This window comes from Furipterus horrens, unplaced genomic scaffold (assembly GCF_987537825.1).
Source record: "Furipterus horrens unplaced genomic scaffold, mFurHor1.1.pri manual_scaffold_10, whole genome shotgun sequence".
Classification (NCBI taxonomy): domain Eukaryota; kingdom Metazoa; phylum Chordata; class Mammalia; order Chiroptera; family Furipteridae; genus Furipterus; species Furipterus horrens.
In genome coordinates, this window is record NW_028327180.1 from 75,828,295 (window position 1) to 75,849,909 (window position 21,615).

Sequence of the window (21,615 nt, forward strand, 5' to 3'; positions counted from 1 at the left end):
ACATAGTTGTCTGAGCTTTGGTTTCTTCTATGGTAAAGTAGTTATACCTCCTTCTTGCCACTCCAAGTTTCTGGGAGAATGAAGTGAGCTAATGGGGTTGAAAGTGTTTTGTGAATTACTAAACTCTGTAACTGAAGGGGCGTAGGAGGATGTGGCCCCCTGGGAGGGATTTAGACTGGGGGAACCAGATGAAGTAGACCCTTCTTTCTAAGCTGCCCTGTGTGCCACAAGGTGGCAGCAGGATCCTATCTTTACTCCTGTTTTTAGCATAGGAAAAAAAAAATGTTGCTTTGTTCTATTCTGCAAAGGTGAAGAGGATTTATTTCTTTACCACTACCTACATTTTCCCACCAAATTCTTCAACTCCATATTAAATAATTTCTCCAAAGATTCACTTCCTTAAATCAGAGTCCCAGGGCATTTCCCACTGTTGACGTTAACCAGCCATGGCAGGTTTTGGTTAATGGTTACAAACCTGGTCTGGGCTTTGGGCTTTTATACAACTACTGCCCTCCTGGGATTTCACTTCTGTGGATTCCAATTTTACTTTCACTTTTATTTTTGAATGAGAGCTCCAGTGGACCTGGAAAATGATCTAACCCAACCCCTTATTTTACAGGAGAGGAAATGGAGGCACAGAGAAGGGAAATAATTTGTCTAAGATTAAACAGTCAGTTCATTCAAGGGTTAAGATTTCAATCCAGGTTTTTTCCCTTTGCAAATGTGAGTATTTCCAAGGTGGTTTTGGAGGATTGAAGCAGCTTTGTGTCTTCCAGTGATGAGAATTTTTAGGACTTTCTAAGGCAGAGGCAAACAGAAGACCCTCTCTGTAGCACATACTTGAAAAATCTTTTGAAGAAGTGTTGCCAGAAGCACCTGCTTAGGAATTCCCAAGTATCTGAAAGGGAGGCTGTAGGAACTCTCAGGAATGCATGCTAGAAGAATTGTAACAGTCAATGCTCCAGGAGGGAGAAAAAATTGTTTTAATGGAAGTCTTGCAGTAGATGGGCTTTTGTGTTAGGCTTGCCTTCCCAATTATATTCTCAGAGGCAGAGGGTAAAATTAGGCCATTCTCAGTATACCATGGCTTATGGCAGAAGAAGGCAGGAATAAGGGAAGCCAGCCTTAAACATTTGCTATCTTGTACAGGGTGTTCTCTGTACAGAGATCCATATAAAGGTGGCAGAATAAAAGAACGTGGACTTGAGAATTCAACAGATACTACCCCAATTACTTACCTTATGGGCAATTTTCATAAGCCTTCATTTTCTTATCTATAAAATGGGTATAATAGTGCTTGCTTTGGAAGCACATATACTAAAATTGGAACGATACAGAGAAGATTAGCATGGCCCCTGTGCAAGGATGACAGGCAAATTTGTGAAGCATTCCATATTTAAAAATAAGTATAAAATGGGCATAATAGTATCCACCATATTAGCTATATAACCTTGGACAAGTTATTTAACATCTGTGTACCTTGATTATATTATGTGCAAAATGAAGATAATAGTAAAATGAAAAGACTTACTTTCACAGGTTTTATAGTGATTAAGTTATTACCTAGAACCATGCATGACACATAATGAGCACTTGGAAGTTATTAGTTATTGTTATTATTATTATTACTACCACCATATAGAGTTGTTCTGAGGATTAAATGAGACAGTAATATGTGAAGTTTTAAAAGAGAATAGTCACTCAATAAAGTGGTATTTATTTTTATTTATATTAATTAATAACCATAGTGGTATAAATAGTATCTACAGTAAATGAACCTGCTTACTTATGATCTAGTTATAGGAGCATTATGTTGTCATTTGTTTTATGTTTATTCTTATTTATTATTTGAGGATAATCTTGGCTTTTTTGAATTATAGATTCCACTTCTTTTTGGTACTCTAAAGGCAGTAATAATGATTAACACTTACAGAGCCCTCACTGTGTGCCAGACCCTGTGCTTTATATAGGGGTTTATTGTCTAAGAAGGATTCAGGAACTTGTGTGTGTGTGTGTGCAACTAGCAAGTGATAGAACTGGTATGTGAATCCAGGCAGTCTGATACCAGAGTCTGCTTTCTCAACTATTTTTTACTATTTTTCCTGACTTAAAAAGAAATGTTTAGCATAAGGCGATTCCATTTCTTAGCAGTAGATTTGTAGAATCTGGAGTCAAAGATATTTAAGAATTCATCATGGATTTATAATATATATCAGACACAATAAAAATGTTCAAAACCTTTGACCTGACAGATCCACTTTTAGGATTTTCTCCTAAGGAAATGATCCAAAATACAGTCAAAGTTGTATTATAGTGTCATTTATAGTGTTTAAAGCAATTGAGAAATTTTAAGCAATCTAAACATCTACCAGAGAAATGAGTAGTAAAATATTATATATCCACTCAATGAATTATTATACTGCTTTTAGTAATTGTAAACAGTGATGCTGTTGGTTTTGTAACAAAAAAGATGCTGTATGTGAACCCATTAAAAGATAAATAAATAATAAATGTTTTATTTTTCCTTCTCGAATACTAATCTTTAATTTTTCACTTTGACAAGATTAATAGGACAAAGGGATTCTCAATCTTATTATATATTAAGACTTGAGGAATTTGAGTAATTTTTAAATGTTGATTCTTCTGTAGCTGACAGGAAGTCTCTAGTTAATTAATCTTTTCTTCACTCAGCAAGTAAATCTGGCCTGATGCTGGACACTCAGCTAGAGTCAAAGATGTAAAAGTCTGAATCTGCAGGTGAAGTGCTAATAGTTTTCTTAGGGAAGCCTGGAAGCAGAATACCAATGTGTAGAATTAGAGAAGGGCCGTGGACAGCAGGAATAGGTGACTTTGTGTTCATGTGGTGAGGGGGTCCAAGGACTGGGGGCTCAGGGCTGTGTGAATCGGGGCTGCTATGGAAAGGTTCTTTCAGGGAGGTGAGTCTTGGACTAGACCTTGAAGGAAATTATGGATCAAAACTGGTTATTTTCCAGACCAGAGGAAGAGCACCATCGGCAAAAGCCCAGAGATTGCAGTGACGTTATGTTGTGGACAAGATAAATGACTGTCTTAACTGGAGTGGAAGGGCTGTCTTGGGAAGAGCAAGGGGTGAGTTTTTCTTTGCTTTTTAATAATACAAGATCATTAAAACACACACAGTGGCTGATCATCTTATCCTGGCTTCCTGGCTCAGACTCAAGGATAGTGAACTCTATTTTCAGATATCATTTTCTTGACCACTTTTAGGAATGAATGTTTGAGGGGGTTGCTGTGCCAAGAAGGTGAGAGTCAGGACAAAAAGAAATAACTTAGGATGGAAAGAAGCCTTTTCATTGTACTGGGAAGAAGCTGTAAAGGAATGATTTTTGTAAATTAATTAGTAGTTTCTAAGAGCACCGAAGTTGGAGTCACTTGGAGTAAACAGATAACTCATGAGAACAATCAAGGTTAAGGGTTTATTAGAAAACCAGTCTTCTCCAGAACTTTAGAAAATAGAAAATGATAGAATGATGGTCAGCTAATGATAGAATGATAATTATTTTAATTTATAAAACGAAGAGTGATAATCAGAAGATACTATAAAGCCCTTCAAGATCCTTTTTAAAGGCTAGAAGCTGAGTCATCTCAGTCAAGATACCAATAACTAGATCCGTTGTGATAGAGACTTCTGGTGTTCACCCATACCTGATTCTCTTATTCTGGGCACACTGGAGGATTATATTTCTGCATCCCTTGCATTTAGGTAGGGGCATATGAATAATTCTGGCCAATGTGCTGTGAATGGAAGTAATATGCATGCCATGTGTAGGCCAAAGCATTTAATTGCTGGTATGAGACTCTTCAGCTCTCCCTGTCCTAGCTTTGGTAACTGAAAAGGTCATGTGTTCCAGATGTTGTAACAAGATGATGGAGCCTTACTATTTTGAGTTCATGAATGATTAAATAGAGCAGACTCCCCCTAATCCTAGACCCTGATTTGAGAGACGTGGTGTTGTTTGTTACTGTAGCACACACTAGCCTATCCTGACAAATACATACATTATGCTCATCTCTCTTCTTTTTGGGGACTTAGAATAAGCTCATATTCACCTCCAGGAAGTGTGGAGTGAATGAACTGTGGAGGTAGATGTGGGAGGGAGGAGAGAAGTGACAGTGTGGATTTAGCTGGCAGTAGTGACTATAGAATTACTTGAAGATATGTGTCGTGCAGACAGTAGAAGGAACAAGGGATAAACAGATAACTGTACAGTTTGTTCATCAGCTCTGTGGGTGTTATGGTTGGTCTGTGAGTATCTTAGGGGGATCATGTGCCACAAATGCTGCTATCTTCACGAATTTCCCCATGTGAGGCGGAGGTGCCTCACACACCCTAGGCTCGGTTGGAAGCTGCTCTGTCCAGCAGAGTCTTCATGACCATGGTGGAACAAATTTTTATCCAGGACACTTTATTATGTCCGATGAATAAACTTTTACCCAGGACATTTCATTATGTCTGGGGGAGGACGGTGGCTGCCTCTCTAGTGAACAGTGATTAGACCTTCTTCCCTCATGCCTTTTATTGAGGAGGATACACATGAGAGATACAAGGTCAAGATTCATGAATCATCAATAGTTTAGAGACGTTAGGATTACAGTTGACAGTAACAAATTACATGTACTAGTACAGGGGGCACAGTGACCAGTCTGTGTCAGGGTTTATCAAACATCTTGATGCCACATTGGCATTAGGTGCAAGGTTTCATACATTCCTTGCTAGAGATTGTTTATGTTATAGATAAAGAAAGCAGAGCAAGTTCTAAAGCATAAAAGCATAATAAGCATTTTTCAAATCTAATTCCATGGCAACCCTCTGAGTGGTTTACAGTCATGTCTCACACACAGCCTTATGTTGAGACTTAAAGACAAACACAGCCAGAGTGCCGGCGGCAGGTCATGCTCAGACCGGGGCTACAATTCCCTAAACCACAAGCAGCGGTTCCCTACACCCATGTCCTCCCAAACCTACCTGCAGTGAAGGCTGAGTGGTTCTGAGCAGACAGAAAATTGATCTGAAAAGTTTGACAGTTAAATACATGTATGATCAGATGAAGTTCTGGTGGCTCTGACCCTGGTTGTTCCTAGAATTGCTTTGAAGTCAACTCTTCCAGCTCCATTTCATGTGAAGTCTTTGTGTGAACTTGAGCATACTCAGTCATTAGTCACTAAAGTCAACTTTGTAGGGAATAGATACTGTTATAATGTAATTTACTCCAAAAATATTTCTCAACAGTAGTCAGAGCAGCCTTCTTGATTTAGTTCTGCCGCTAACTTCGTGATGGATAGCAAGTTACTTTCTCCCTCTGAACTTCAGTTCTTTCTGTAAACTGTTCCAGCCCTGATATTCTAAAGTTCTGAAATAAGATGTAGAAGAATGTTCCCAGTTTGGGGGTTGAGGATTCCAAGGGAAGAGAGGGAAGACAGTTAACTTTGATCCATGCTTTACCTTTTGGTTCCTTTCACTGTCAGAGGTTATCCTGATTCCCTCCCCCAGAAGATGTGATAATGCAGTGTGTATATGAAACTGCTTTAAAGCTTCCTCCCTGGAGGCTGTAAGTGCCTTGAGAACCAGGTTTCATTTGTTTCTGTCTCTCCTATGTCTGGCATATTTCTTACTACCAGAGTATATGCTTAATAAATGTTTGCTGACCTGAAATGGAGTGAATACTTGGTGTTTTTTCTTTAAAAAATATTTACAGCTTTCTTGAGATATATTGACATATAATAAGTTGCACATAAAATGTGCAATTTGGTAAATTTTGACATGCATATACACTTGTGAAGCTATTGCCACAATCAAGATAATTATCATCCCCCAATGTTTTCTAATGTCCCTATATACTTCCTTTTTGCTCCTCCCACTATCTGCAAATAACCACTGATTTGCTTTCTGTCACTATAGATTAGTTTTTATTCTCTAGAATTTCATATAAGTGGCATGCCATATGTGCTTGTTCTTGGAGGGTGTCTGGCTTCTTTCATTCAGCATATTTGAGTTGTATTTCCTGTATTAAGACTTCATTTCCTTTTATTCCTGAGTAGTAGTCCATTATAGGAATATACCATTGTTTGTTTATTCATTCACTTGGTGATGGACATTGGGTTGTTTCTGGATTTTGGCTATATACATAAAGCTGCTGTGAACATTCATGTACAAGTCTTTGTATGGTGTGAGAAACGCTCACAATAAAACACCGGGGCACAGGACTTCAGCAGCAAAGCAAGCCATTTATTCACAAGTCTGCAGAGTTGGGTCCACAACCAGCCAGAGGCATGTGTGCCCCAAGCAGACAAATTAAACTGGTTTTATACTAACATGATTAGCTCCCCCTCCCATCTTCTCCTCCCTCATTTCTCCATTATTGGTTAATCCAGATTCACAATTTAGTGTGATTAACTACTTAACTAAGGGTAATCTAGTTGTAGGTCTACCTCCAATTTAATTGCAAAGTTATCTAGCTATATCCTCCCATTTCTCTGTGTTTGGTGATGACAATCTTCCTCCTTTTGATCCCAGAGATATGTGAGAGGAGCTGCGGAATGTCATTTCCTCACCCCTTTTCCATGATTCATCTGTTAATTATCTCCTACTGGTTTGAGAGTCACTGGCTTCTTTATCCCTTACAATGGGCATATGCTTTTGTTTCTTTTAGGTGAATGCCTAGGAGTGGAATGGCAGGATCAAATAGCAACTGTCTGTAACTTTTAAGAAAATACCAAACTGTTTTCTAAAGTGCTTTGTACCATTTTAGATCCCACCAGCAGCTTATGAGGGTTGAGGTTTCAATTCCTCTACCTCCTTGCCAACTCTTGGCATGTGTCATTCTTTTTAATTTTAGCCATTCTAACAGATGTGTACTAGTTAGTACGTATCTTGCAGTTTTCATTTAGATTTCCCTAATAGCTAATGAACATGAGCATGTTTTCATTCACTTATTTATCATTTGTATGTCTTTTTAGGTGAAATGTTGGTTCAGTTTTTATGACCACTTAAAAAATCGGGTTATTTTCTTATTAGTTTTCGAGATTTCTTTGTATATTTTGGACACAAATCTTATATTGTTACAGAACCCCTGGGCTGCTCCAATTGAAAACAAACCCATGGGCTCTTTAGTTAGGGGCCCGATTGCCCTCCGCCAGAATTATAACTCTCAATACCAGAGTTCAGTGAAAAGAAAAAGAATTGTTTATTTAACAGTTATATAGATTTAGTTATTTGCAGGTTTCTGTTGTTAAGTCTTATATTTTTAAAACACCCATAAACACATATTCTTGCCTCCCATCTACCAAACCAGGCTAGCTTTAGAAAAGTTAGAGAAACCGTTTCCCTACTTTCCAAACACAGTTCAGCTTTACCAGCAGCTGCCAATCACTCAGTTCTGATTGGGGAGGTCCTTTCTGTGCTGTGGTGCCCTCCAGCTCTCAATGCAGGACCACCTGGATTCTCAGCCTCCTTGCAAACTGCCTTCTTCCTGCAAACCGCATGGCGAGAGCCTCTTAAAGCAGCCTGGAGACTCCTTCTCCAAGCCACATGGAGAACTTAGCTTCTTTATTCCGTATGGAGAAGGCCCCTTCACCAAGCCACATGGAGGGGGCGAGAGCGCACGCGAGAGAGAGCTAAAATGTCCGCAGCTTCTTATATATCCCTGACTGCGTCCTCTGACGTAGTGGGCGTTGCAAACTATTCTGACCATTCACAGAACCTTACATAGGCTCTGTGTGCTTTTTCCATACCGTCCCCTGGTTCAAGACTCCTCCAATCTACCTGAGGCTTTGGATGCATTAAAGCCATTTTGCATAAAAAAAGACACTAGCCACCAGTCTCAGGCATGTGGAGGCATTCTAAAAGCTGCTTCCTTCTCTCCATCCCCCAGCTGAAAACTCTGGGGATTTTTGGACTCCCCTGTTTCTGTAACAACACCAGAGTTTAGTGAAAAGAAAAAGAATTGTTTATTTAACAGTTATATAGATTTAGATTATTTGCGGATTTCTGCTGTTAAGTCTTTTTTTTTTTTTTTTTTTTTTTTTTTTTGCGCCTACTCTGTTTCTTGCCTCTGCACTCTCTTATACTATTCTTTTTTCCTAGTGGAGCCTGCTCTCCTTTTTTAACCTAGAAAATGTCTATGTAGTTATCCTCCAAAACAATTTATATGCCTTTTATTGCAGGAAATTTCTCTTTATTGCTTCACTTTAGGCATAGTGTCCCCCACTTTGCCACCAATGAATACTTTGATCTTTGCCCATACCACATTATATTAAAATTATGTTTACCTATTTGCATTATAAAATAAACTGAGGAGCAGAGATATATATTTATGTGTCTGTAACCCCATCATCCAGTATAGTGCTTGTCACAGAGCGAGTGTTCAACAAATGTTGGTCAAAAAATAAGTGAGCTGTTGGTTGAGTGAGATACCTTCCTCATTCTGAAACAGCATTTTTCTAAAATGGATAAGCCTTCATACACATTGGTTGATATATTTTTTTTAAATGTGTTTTATTGATTACTGTGTTACATTTGTTCCAATTTCCCTTCCCTCTGCTCCCCTCCACCCTGTGGCCCCCCTCCCTCCCTTTGTCCCCCCCATTAGTCCATTTCCATTGGTTGTGCATATAGTTCTTCTCAACCTCTCTCTGTCTGTTCCATTCCCTCCTACAATGTTTCTTAATTCCTATACCATCTCCCTCCCTCTCCCCCTTCCCTTTCCCTGCTGACCTCCCCCCAATATGCTCCCCACACCTATAGTGCTTTTTCCACTCTCATTGCCTATTTAGTTTGCCTTTGTTTCAATTCCCTAGCTTCTGTTGTTGTTTCTTGTGATGCAGTTTTCATTTTAGTGTTCATAGTTTTGATCCTCCTTTTTCTAAACCAGTCCTTTTAACATCTCATATAACAGTGGTTTGGATCTAATGAACTCTTTCAGTTTTATTTTGTCCTGGAAACACTTTCTCTGCCCTTCTATTCTGAAAGACAGCTTCGCTGGATAAAGTATTCGTGGTTGTAGGTTTTGGATTTTCATTACTTTAAATATTTCTTGCCAGTCCCTTCTTGCCTGCAGGGTCTCCCTTGAGAAGTCAGCTGATAGTCTAATTGGGACCCCTTTGTACATGATTCTTTTCTTCTCTCTTGCTGCTTTTAAGATTCTCTCTTTATCTTTAACTCTTGACATTTTGATTATAATGTGTCTTGGAGTGGTTCTACCTGGGTCCAGTTGTTTTGGAACTCTCTGTGCTTCCTGGACCTGTAAGTCTATTTCCTTCCCCAAGTTTGGGAAGTTCTGCTTTATTATATTTTCACTTAATTTTTCAATTTCTAGTTCTTTTTCTTCGCCCTCTGGCAATCCGATAATCCGTATGTTCAGTCTCTTATAGCTGTCCCAGAGGTTTCTGATCCTCTCATCATTTTCCTTGCTTCTCGTTTCCTCTCTCTGTACTGGTTGACTGTTTGTTCCTTCTCTATGTTCTGGTTTGTTGATTTGAACTCTGGATTTTATTTCCTCACCATCTGTCTCGTATGTGGTTTTGTTCCTTTCAGTATGAGTGTTTTTCAATTCTTTCTCCTCTTTTTCCAGATCTTTTGTTAATTCTGTAAGCCATCTGATAACAATGGCCCTGAACTGAGCCTCTGACAGGTTTCTTATTTGTTCATCTGTCAGATTCTTCATCTGTTGCCTGGTGAGCTGCGCCACCGGGATTTCTATAGTTGTCTGCCTCATTTTGACAGATGTGTTTTGTTTTCTTGGGCTGGCTATAGGGGGCAGTGCCTGTGTACTTGTCACAACCCAGCGACCGGCGGTGATCCAAAACCTTTTTCGCTGCGCTGTGATGGCCCTTTGTCGTCACAACCCAGCGACCGGCGGCGATCCGAAACCTTTTTCGCTGCACTGTGGCCCTTTGTGGTCACTACCCAGCAACCGACGGTGGACCAGTAACCTTTTTCGCCGCGCTGTGGCACTTTGTTGTCACTGCTCAGTGACCAGTGGCAATCTGCAACCTATTTCGCAGCGCTGTGGCGCTTTGTGTGGGGGCAGGAGTCCAAGATGGATTCCTGCAGTTATTCCGCTAGGAGACCGGGATCCGTCCTCCCGCCCTCTGGGCCTCACTGTTCGGGGCGATGTGGTGGCTGCTTTTCCCAGCGTTGGGGTTGCAAGCTGCCGGGGTTTGACTGTAGCTGGGATTGCTCTCCCTCTGCTGTTAAGTCTTATGCTCTTTAAAACACCCATAAACACATATCCTTGCCTCCCCCACTACCAAACCTGGCCAGTTTTAGGAAGGTCAGAAACACTGTTTCCCTACTTTCCAAACACAGTTCAGCTTTACCAGCAGCTGCCAATCACTCAGTTCTGATTGAGGAGGTCCTTTATGTGCTGTGGTGCCCTCCAGCTCTCAATGCAGAACCGTCTGGATTCTCAGCCTCCTTATAAACTGCCTTCTTCCTGGAAACCGCATGGATCCTCTCCTTCTCAAAACCGCATGGCGAGAACCTTTAAAGCAGCTTGGAGGTCCCTTCTCCTCCAACTCACATGGAGGGAGCGCACGAGAGCGAGAGAGAGCTAAAATGTCCGCAGCTGCTTATCTATCCCTGACTGCGTCCTCTGATGCAGTGGGTGTTGCAAACAGTTCTGACTATTCACAGAACCTTACGTAGGCTCTGTCTGCTTTTTCCATACCATCCCCTGGTGCAAGACCCCTCCCATCTACCTGAGGCCTTGGAAGCATCCAAGCCATTTTGCATAAGAAAGACACTAGCCACCAGCCTCAGACATGTGGAGGCATTCTGAAAGCTGCTTCCTTCTCCCCATCCCCCAGCCGCAAACTTTGGGGCTTTTTGGATTCCCCTATTTCTGTAACAATATCAGATATATTCTTTGCAAATATTATCTCTCAGTCTGGCTTGTCTTTTCATTCTCTTATCAGTCATTCATGAGCAGAAGTTTTAAATTTTGATGAGGTCCAGTTTATCAATTTGTTTTTAAAGGATCATGGTTTAGGTGTTTTATTTAAGAAATTTTTGTCAAACTCAAGATCACAATGTTTTTTTTTTTTCCCTACATTTTCTTTTATAAGTTTTATAACTTAAAATTTTATGTCTGTGGTCCATTTGAGTTTTTATATCTTATAAAGTATGAATAAATTTTTTTTTTGTGTGTGTATGGCTATTTAATGGTTTAAGCTACTTGTTGAAGTTTACTTTATAATTTTAGAGATTTAAAATATCCCTTTAAACCCAGATGGTTGCATTTTACAGATAAGAAAACAGAGAAGTGAAGTGACTTGCCCAAGGCCACATAGCTAGCTAGTGTTAGATCTAGGCCTAGAACCCAGATCTACCAATTTCCAGTCCATTAGTTTGTTTACTATGTTGTCTTTTTATTTACCAATCTGTAGTATTTGTCAGTGATCAGGTACCCCCTGGGTTTCCTGGGGAACCCAGGGAATTAGATTCTGATTAAAAGGCATAGCCCCACTCTGCTTTTTTCTAATCACTTAACCATGTTGTAATTGTCTGGATTTCTTACACTTTCTCCTCAAACAGTACATTCCTCAAGGGTAGGGACCCAGTCTTACTGTTCTCTTTATCTCCAATAACTAGTAAAGAATTTGGCAGATGCTCAGTAAATGATAGTTGAATGGTGAAAGAGGATGGGATTTAAGATAGACAGATCAGGATTTACCATTGTGTGACTTTGGGCAACTTGCTTAACTTAAAGTTTCCTCATTTGTAAATTGGAGTAACATTATCTGCCTATGAGAATATGTTTTGGATTAAGTGAGTTAATGAATGGAGAGATAAGATGAGTGACTGGTGGTCCTTTAGACTCTGTGATTCAGTAACACAGCCTAAAACACAGAGTCACAGAATTATAAAGAAGTAAAGAACATCTCTGCCTGACTAAATTTTAATCATCTTTTGTTTGTTTGATTCCACATATAAGTGAAATCGTATGTAATCATCTTTTGGATCTTAGTTTAAAAATTATTTTTTCCAGGAAGATTCCCTTTCTACTTCTGTCCCCATTCTCCTCAGATGAGATTAGTTCTTTTTGTTAGTGCCTTAATAATATTGTATTCTTTATTATAGCACTTGTCACAATTTCCTTTTTTTATTTATTGATTTGAGATAGATAGAGAGAGAGAGAGAGAGAGAGAGAGAGAGATTTGTTGTCCCACTTATTTATACATTAATTGGTTGATTGTTATATATGCCCTGACTGGGGATCGAACTAACATCCTTGGCATATTGGGAGAATGCTCTAATCAACTGAGCTACCAGCTAGGGCACAGTTTACTTTAAAAAAAAAAGTATCATCTCTCTCCTTTTTTTAATTCTTGTTTATTCTATTATAGTTGTCCCAATTTTTCCCACTTTGCTCTCTTCTGCCCTGCCCCATCTCTACTCTCAGTCCATCCCCACCCTGTTGTCCATGTCCCTGGGTCATTCATTCATGTTCTTTGTCTTAGGTTCAGTAAGAGCCTCACAACCCCCACCCAATAAGTTGATTAGCAGGAAGTAAAAACCACAAACAATGGCTATTGAGCAGTCCAGTGAAAAGTTCCTCAAATCTTGCAGAACACCAGTAGGAGGTAGAAAATTTTTTACTCCCTTATTCTATTCTCTCCAGCAACATGCCCAATAAATCACCAAGTACCTTCTCCCAACAGAACACCAAGTGGCTCGTTGTTCCCACCATTGTTCCTGCCGTTACCCCCAGGCCAAACCAATCACTAGGCGCCCCCATAGCCTGTTCCAGTCATCTGTCCCTCCCTTTAAAACCTTGTCAGCCTGTACGCCAGCTGCTATTCTCTCCTTTGAGATAGCCCGGCAGGTTCCTCTTAATAAATCTTGCATCTCAGCTTCCTTGGTTTCGGTTTTTACTATTTCTGACATTTTGACTACTCCCTTCCCCTTCTTTCCACTATTCCCTCCCACCCCCTTTCCTCTGGCAGCTGTCAGTTTGTTCCCTGTTTCCTTGCCTCTAGCTCTGTTTTGCTCATTAGTTGTATTTTGTTCATTAGGTAGTCTTGTTAGAAACAAGGACATAGTGACTCTCAAACCAGTGAAAAGTCATTAGTAACAAAGGGCAAATGTAATTAAAGGGTCTTAAGGGCAAATATAATTAGAGGGTCTCTGAGAAGGGAGCTGACATCACTGGCATATCTACAAACCACAGAAGGGGCATTTAGATAACCGTGTTAGATTGTAACTCGGGAGTAACCAGTAATGGAGAAACGGGGAAGAAGGAGCGGGGAGGGGGAGCTAATTGCGTTAGGGCGGGGAAGCTAATCGCTCTCACTTTAGGGCAAAGAAGATAATCACTTTAGGGTGGCAATTTCAGGATGGAAAAGATAATCACTTTAGGGTGGCAATTTCAGGGTGGGGAAGCTAAGACTATAAAACCAGTTTCCTTTGTCTACTTGGTGCGCACATTCTCCTGGCTATGAGGGTGCGCCCGGCTCTGCAGACTCGTGAATAAAGGCCTCGCTTTACTGCTCAAGTCCTGTGTCCTGGTTTTTATTGTGAGCGTTTCTCACAGTCTTATAAATGAGGTCATATGGTATTTGTCTTTTACCGACTGGTTTATTTCACTTAGCATAGTAGTCTCCAGTTCCCTCCATGCTGTTGCAAAGGGTAGGAATTTCTTCTTTCTTTCTGCTGCATAGTATTCCATTGTGTAGAGGAACAATAGTTTTTTGAATCCATTGATCTACTGATTGGCACTTAGGCTATTTCCAACACTTGGTTATTGTAAATAGCACAGCTGTAAACATTGGCGTGCATAAATTTTTTTGAATTGGTGTGTCGGGATTCTTAAGGTATAGTCCCATCAGTGGAATCGCATTCCATTTTTAATTTTTTGAAGAAATTCAATACTGTTTTCCACAGTGGCTGCACCAATCCGCATTCCCACCAACAGTGCACTAGGATTCCCCTTTCTCCACATCCTCGTCACCACTAGTTTGTTGATTTATTAATGATGGCCATTCTGCCCGGTGTAAGGTAATACTTCATTGTGGTTTTAATTTGGATCTCTCTGATGGCTAGTGATGCTGATCATTTTTTCATATGTCTGTGGGCCATCTTTATGTCCATTCTCCTTGGAGAGGTGTCTCTTCACGTCCTCTGCCCATTTTTTGATTAGATTGTTTGTCTTCTTGGTGGTGAGTCATGTGAGTTCTTTATATATTTTGGAGATTAAACCCTTGTCCATTGTATCATTAGCAAGTATGTTCTCCCATCCAGTCAGTTCCCTTTTCATTTTTTAAATATATTTTATTGATTATGATATTACAGTTGTCCCAATTTTTCCCTTTGCCGCCCTCTGCCTGGTACCCCCCTTCCCTCCTGCAATCCACCCCCTTAGTTCATGTCCATGGGTCCTGCATATAAATTATTTTGCTTCACCCTTTCCTATACTATTCTTAATATCTCCCTGTCTATTTTGTTCCTACCAATTATGCTTCTTGATCCCTGCACCATTTACCCATTTCTCCCTCTTACCCCTGCCAGCTGATAACCCTTCAAATGATCCTCATACCTATGATTCTGTTCCTGTTCTGGTTGTTTGCTTAGTTTGTTTTTGTTTTTTAGATTCAGTCGTTGATAGTTGTGAGTTTGTTTTCATTTTAATGTTCATAGTTTCAATCTTCTTTTTCTTAAATAAGTCCTTTTAACATTTAATGTAATAATAGCTTGGTGATGATAAACTCATTTAGATTTATTTTGTCTGGGAAGCACTTTATCTGCCCTTCTATTCTAAGTGATAGTTTTGCTGGATAGAGTAATCTTGGTTGTAGGTCCTTGCTTTTCATCACCTTGAATACTTCTTGCCAGCCCCTTCTTGCCTGCAAAGTTTCTTTTGCGAAAGCAGCTGACAGTTTTATGTGAACTCCTTTGTAGGTAGCTCTCTTCCTTTCTCTTGCTGCTTTTAGAATTCTCTCTTTATCTTGAACCTTTGGCATTTTAATTATGATGTGTCTTGGTGTGGTCATCTTTTGGTCCAACTTGTTTGGGACTCTCTGTGCTTCCTGGACTTGTATGTCTATTTCCTTCACCAAATTACGGAAGTTTTCCTTCCTGATATTTTCATGTAAGTTTTCAATTTTTTCCTCTTACTCTTCTCCTTCTAGCACCCCTATGATTTGGATGTTGGCACATTTAAAGTTGTCCCAGAGGTTCCTAATCCTCTCCCTGTTTTTTTCAATCCTTGTTTTTTATTTCTGTTCCAGGTAAATGTTTATTTCTTCCTTATGTTCCAATTCATTGATGTGAATCCCAGCTTCCTTCCCATCACTGTGAGTTTTCTGTATATATATTTTTATTTTACTTTGTACAAACTTCACTTCTTCCTTTATTTTGTGGCCATACTCAGTCAGTTCTCTGAGCATCCTGATCACCAGTGTTTTGAACTCGGCATCTGATAGGTTGGCTATCTCCATTTCATTTAGTTCTTTTTCTGGGGTTTTGTTCTCTTCTTTCATTTGGGCCATATTTCTTTGCCTCCTCAATTTGGTAACTTGCCTGTGTTTGTTTCTGTGTATTCGGTAGAGCTGCTTTGACTCTGTGTCTTGGTAGTGTGGCCTAATGTAGTAGGTCTCCTGTGGGGTCCAGTGGCACAGCCTCCCCTAGTACCCAAGCAGGGAACTCTAGGTGAGCACTTTTTGTGGGCTGAGTATATCCTCCTCTTGTAGTGGAGCCTTGGTTGCTGTTGGCAGATCAATGGGAGGGATTTACCCAGGCTAGGATTCGCTGTGACCACTGACCACCAACCTCTACCCTCCGTGGAGGATCAACTGTGCAGAGGCAGAGTGGTGGTGCTCTGACATGGTCTTAGCTGTCTACTGAGTGTACTGGCCCTGGGGTTTCCCAGGTGGTGCAGGCCAGCATCAGCCCCCACCTATTTTTTTGCCCAGGGCAACCCTTCCTGAGCTATAAAACAGTCTGAGATGTCTCCTACTTGTGCTGGAGATTCCCAGGTGAAGCCAAGCCAGCCTGGCTGGTAGTGGGCTGTCTAGAGCTCACTGAGGCCAACTGTTGCTTTTTTGATATGATTTAGGAGGTTGTGAAGCACCAGCCAAGACCAGCCATTCATATGGAAAAGGAGCTTGGGTGGAGCGGAGTCTCTGGGGATCTCCAAGGTGGGTCAAACATTGTTAGCCAGGTGAATGGAGTTTGCATTCCCACCAGCAACAGTTCACTAGGGTTCCCTTTTCTCCACATGCTTGACAGCACTTGTTACAGTACATTTTTTGTTTGTTGGTTTATTTATGGTAGCCATTCTGGCAGGTATGAGGTGATACCTCATTGTAATTTTAATTTGCATCTCTCTGATGATTAGTGACATTGAGCATTTTTTGATATGTCTATTGGCCACTTGTTTAAACTCTTTTTTTTAAAGATTTTATTTATTTATTTTTAGGGAGAGGGAGAGAAACATCAATGTGTGAGAGATACCTCTTGCATGCCCCCAACTGGGGACCTGGCCTGCAACCCAGGCATATGTCCTGACTGGGAATTGAACTGTCGTCCCTTTCGTTTGCAGGCTGGGCTCAATCCACTGAGCCACAGCAGTCAGGGCTTCACTACTTTTTTTGAAGTAAAAATAAACATAAGAGAGATTATTATTGATAGTTATATTATTAGTGACTTTTGTTTCATAAAAGTTCAAGAAAAGTTTAGAAGAAAAGATAAAACAGTTTTATTGGGCCCTGGCTGGTGTGGCTCAGTGGATTGAGCACCAGCCTGCGAACCAAAGTGTCACGCGTTTGATTCCCAGTCAGGGCACATGCCTGGGTTGCGGGCTGGGTCCCCAGTTGGGGGCGTGCGAGAGGCAGCCACACATTGATGTTTCTCTCCCTTTCTTACCCTCTCTCTAAAAATAAATAAATAAAATATTGGAAAACAAAATTACACATTACAAACGAACAGTTTTATCAGAGAAGGAAATTGGAGATCTCTTCTGAATGTTCAGAGTAGGGACCAGGGTTAGAGGAGCCTGGGTGTATGTGTTGGGTAAGGGAAGGGATAAAATCATAGTTTCATGAAAGTCCTTTCCTGCTTTCAGTGGGATGATCAGAGTAATTTTATTAATGGAAATGAGAATCAATGTATTTTTGTCAAGGGATGAAATATTACATTAATCTTAATTATGGTACTAATCACTACCTGCCAGAAGAGATAGAAAACATATCTAGGGCCTTAGCTGGTGTGGTTCAGTTGATTGAATGCTGGTCTGCGAACTTAAGGGTCGCCAGTTTGATTCCCTGTCAGGGCACATGCCTGGGTTGTAGGCCAGGTCCCCAGTTGGGGGCGTGCAAGAGGCCACCACACATTGTTGTTTTTCTCCCTCTCTTTCTCCCTCCCTTCCCCTTTCTCTAAAAATAAATAAATAAAATTTAAAAAAGAAAAAAGAAAAGAAAGCATATCTCGGGAGAGTTGACTGCTTTCTGGGCTAAGTGGCTGCAGTCCTGTACCTTAAGATTCTAAGTTTACACCACTTTGAAGTTCATTTTTATTTTTATTTTTTATTTTTCATTTTAGAGAGAGAGGGGAAGGGAGGGAGAAAGAGAAGGAGAGAAACATTGATATGAGGGAGAAACATTGACTGGTTGCCTTTTGTACACGCCCCAACAGGGGACTGAACCTGCAACCTAGGCATGTACCCTGACCAGTAATTGAACCCGTGAACTTTTGGTTTGCAGGATGATGCCCAACCATTTGAACCATTCTGTCCAGGGCTGAAGTTGGTTTTTAGATACGAGTTGTTATTTGCAGCTAGTTCTGTGAGACAGTTACATTTTATTGCATTTTGGTGTCTTATGGTGCTTATGTTGTTAATCTTTCCCCAAATAATATAACGAAGAGAATAGAAATCCTGGAGAGAAGGCAAAGACAAAGGAAAAGGGAGTGAGAAAGGGAAGGGAGCATAAAAAGAGGGAAAGGGAGAGGGAGAGATAGGTAGAGATATCTTTCAGGAGAGGAGAACATGAAGGCTAATGTGCAGAAAAAAAAACAATGGAAAAATCACAGCTATCCAGAGAAACATTACTTTTTATTCAAAAGAAAGAAGAAAGTACTGTTACATTTTAAACATACAAGTAAGTTGTAGCTCGAAAGTAGTAGTAGTATAAGGGATATTTATCAAAAGAGCTAAAGCTGGCCATGATTTAGTAGAAGTCACTGTGCTAATGGCTATTTGAACAGTAGCTTAATACCCTTTTTGAAAACAATGTAGCTGATTCTCCTATATAAATTACTCTGTGGGGATGAGGGATTTAAAAATGTTTATGATAAGATTTATGAGAGGTTTTAAAAATCTGGAGCTAATTATAAAAGTGTTACTGGTGATGTCCCTCTTGGCCTAGTGATGGAGTCATAATGACCTCTGCTTAAGATTAAAAAGTCATTCTGAAATGAAGGTTCTATCTATGTTGATCATTAATAAATTAGTTAATATGATTTTTAGAATAATTGGAGTGTAAAAGAGTTTGTTGCCTATTCTAATGGTGCTAATAGTATTGTTGGCGAAGAAAATGTGTTTTTATCATAAACAAGAGAATCTGATTTAGGCATTGGAATTAATTATAATTACAGCACTTAGTTTAAATATTAAGTTAAAACCATTCCTTTAACTTCCAATCCAGATTTATTTTGTTAGATAATTAATAAATTATGATGGGGGCTTTCTGAGTTTGCTAGTTAATTGAATAGTTTCATGGTTGAAAGTTGTAATTCCCATATCTGCAAGTGAAATTGCTTCAACACAAGGAGGTTTAGAATTGTTTTTACTAGGCGTATCATTAGTAATGACTTTTTTGGATATTCTGTTGAATAATAGCACCCCAGCCATCAGTGCTGCTTAACCTCTCTTGCTTTCTCACTCATTGTTTGCTACAAAATGGCAGCTAAATTATTTGAGTTATTCTCCGAAGGCAAAGAGCGGGGGTGTGTGTGTGTGTGTGTGTGTGAGAGAGAGAGAGAGAGAGAGAGAGAAAGAGAGAGAGAGAGATGACACAGACAGGTTTGGCCTAAAACAAAACTGGGTAGTATAAAGTTGCTCTTTTTTTTCATTCTGGCTTCTTTATGAATCTTGCCCTGTCCTCAGCCATTACCTCTCAATCTCCCACTCAAGAAGGGCTTTAGTAAAATATTAAGTGTTACCATTTTCTATATAGCTGTTGATGTAGGAGCCAATCTTAATGATCCCTTGGACTCATCTGTGTGCATAGTGGAGATGGCAATATTTTCATATCTTTCCCGAGGTGTAAAGCACCAGCAGTGGTGAATATGTACCACCAGGTCTTTCTGAAAATTTTTGTTGAGAAAACCATAAAAGAGAGGGTTTATACATGTAGACACCATAGCAACCAAGTGGCAAACTACAAATACCAGGTCATGGTGGCAGCTCATTAACACCTCATGATACCAGTCAAAGATGACATTGAAGATGTTCAAGGGCAACCAGCAGGCTGCAAAGGTCACCACAATGGAGATCAACATTGTATTGATCCTCTTGTTCTCATTGAGCCGGCTCTCATTTCCTCTTTTCCTGTCCACCTTCCCATTTCTCCTACGGAGGCAGATAATAATCTTCAGGTAGCAGATGAGGATGAAGCTCAGAGGGACACAATACTGGAGAATAAACAGGGAGGTGGTAAAGAGGAGTTGGTTCATTTTGGAGGGCCAGTTCTCTACACAGGTCACCCGGTGGGTGTAGAGGTCAGCGGGGAGAGAGAGGTTGTGGAAAGGCTCATCAGTCAGATGGTAGGATAGGAAGAAGGGAATAGACAACAGAAGGGAAAATAGCCAAATCAATGTGATACCCCAGTACGCATGAGACACATTGGGCTTCCAGCCACGGGGGTTCACAATCAGCTGATATCTTTCAACAGCAATTAACACAAGTGAGAATATGGACACAGAAATGGAGACACTCTGCACATAGGAGGTGAGTTTGCACATGGCATCCCCAAATATCCAGTGGTCCATCAGTGTGTAAATGACAGTAAAAGGGATGCACATGACACATACCAAAATGTCAGAGAGAGAGAGATTGGCAATCAATATGCTGGTGACATTCTGGGCTTCTCTGGGCTTCTTGCAGATGACAATGATGAGAGAGAGATTTCCAAAAAGGCCCACGATTAGGACCACAGTATAGGCTATGACTAATAGGAGCAAGGCTAGAGAAGGAGGTCGACAGGACTCAAAGTAGAAAAATGCAGAGTTGTTGCTCTTTACATTGGTTTTATTCGGTGCTGGATGGTTTAAGGAAAGTTCCATTTTGTCAGGGTTATGAGAAAGCTCTTCTAAGCTAACTTGTATGGGTGAATATTTTTACCACCAGTTCTTGGGAAGTACTTTGCTTTCAGGCTTCCAAGGAGTGATTAGTCGGATTTAATCTTTGATCTTTCTCTGTGCTTGATAGAAATACATGAATGACTTGAATGTGCTCTTGAAATCCTAAAAAAATTAAACACAATGCAGAATATCAATGTTAGTTCTTAACTACCTGGAGAGTTCTGTAGGTGGAACTGTGTCCCTGAGAGGACACAGAGAAATATCCAGAGGGTCTCTCTGTGTCCTTGTCTTCCTCTCATCTCAGAGTGCTTTTCCTTTTGTCTCACCAGCATAGGCTTTAGAGCTAATGAGTAAGGAAATGTGACAGCATTCTGTTAACTGTATAAGGCAGCCCAATATAAATTTCCATCTCTGTCACCTTCTGTCTTGTGTGTGTGTGCTGTGGAGGCCAGAAGTAATATATTTGGAGTTGAGTTCCAGTTGGAGCATCACAATTTGGTGTCTGTATGACTTTGGCATAAATCAATTAGTCTTTCTGCTCAGTTTTCTTGTCTGTGAAACAGGGATAAAAATGTCTGTTTGATTAGTTCTAAGGATTAAATGAGATCATGCAACCGAATTTGTTCCTTTGCCCCAACATAGAACACATAGTAGGTGTTCAATGTATGTGTGCTGAATAAAATTGTCAGCTCTGCTGCCCAGAGTTAGTCTCTCATCTTTAGTCTGAGGTGGGGGCTAGAATCACAGATCAGGCCTGGAGAAGCTACGACTCCTCCTCTTGGTACTTCTTCCACTCTCTGGAGCTGAAGCCATACTCTGCACAAGCAGTTTTTAGGTATACTGCTCAGATTCTGGAGACCAAGGCAAAGGGGTGAGCCAGTGCCTAGTGAGCTATTACTCGGAATTCACTTTATGTAGAAAGCATTCTCCAGTTCTCCCTCCCTCTAGTCCAGTGGTTCTCAACCTGTGAGTCACGACCCCTTTGGGGGTTGAATGACCCTTTCACAGTGGTCGCCTAAGACCATTGGGAAACACATATAGAATTACATATTGTTTTTGTGATTAATCACTATGCTTTAATTATGTTCAGTTTGTAACAATGAAAATACATCCTGCATATCAGATATTTACATTACGATTTATAACAGTAGCAAAATTACAGTTATGAAGTAGCAACGAAAATAATTTTATGGTTGGGGGTCACCACAACATGAAGAACCGTATTAAAGGGTCACGGCATTAGGAAGGTTGAGAACCACTGTTCTAGTCCCTTCTACTGA

The 21,615-nt window shown here is 40.3% G+C and overlaps 1 protein-coding gene and 1 non-coding gene across 2 annotated transcripts; one reads left to right on the plus strand and one right to left on the minus strand.

Annotated features, from left to right (window-relative positions):
• The first annotated feature begins 1,293 nt into the window (after positions 1-1,293).
• LOC150000750 (U6 spliceosomal RNA) lies at positions 1,294-1,400 on the plus strand. Its single transcript, XR_016513883.1, has one exon. It is a non-coding gene; the product is annotated as a U6 spliceosomal RNA (small nuclear RNA).
• A 17,801-nt stretch (positions 1,401-19,201) lies between these two features.
• On the minus strand, positions 19,202-20,491 carry LOC150000751 (neuropeptide Y receptor type 6-like). Its single transcript, XM_090289423.1, has one exon. It carries the CDS (start codon positions 20,315-20,317, stop codon positions 19,202-19,204), a length of 1,116 nt encoding a protein of 371 aa, XP_090145549.1. The 5' UTR covers positions 20,318-20,491.
• Between the last annotated feature and the right edge of the window lie 1,124 nt (positions 20,492-21,615).

Coding starts and splice junctions, on each gene's coding strand:
- LOC150000751 (XM_090289423.1), bottom strand. CDS start 20,317: ATGGAACTTTCCTTAAACCATCCAGCACCGAATAAAACCAATGTAAAG.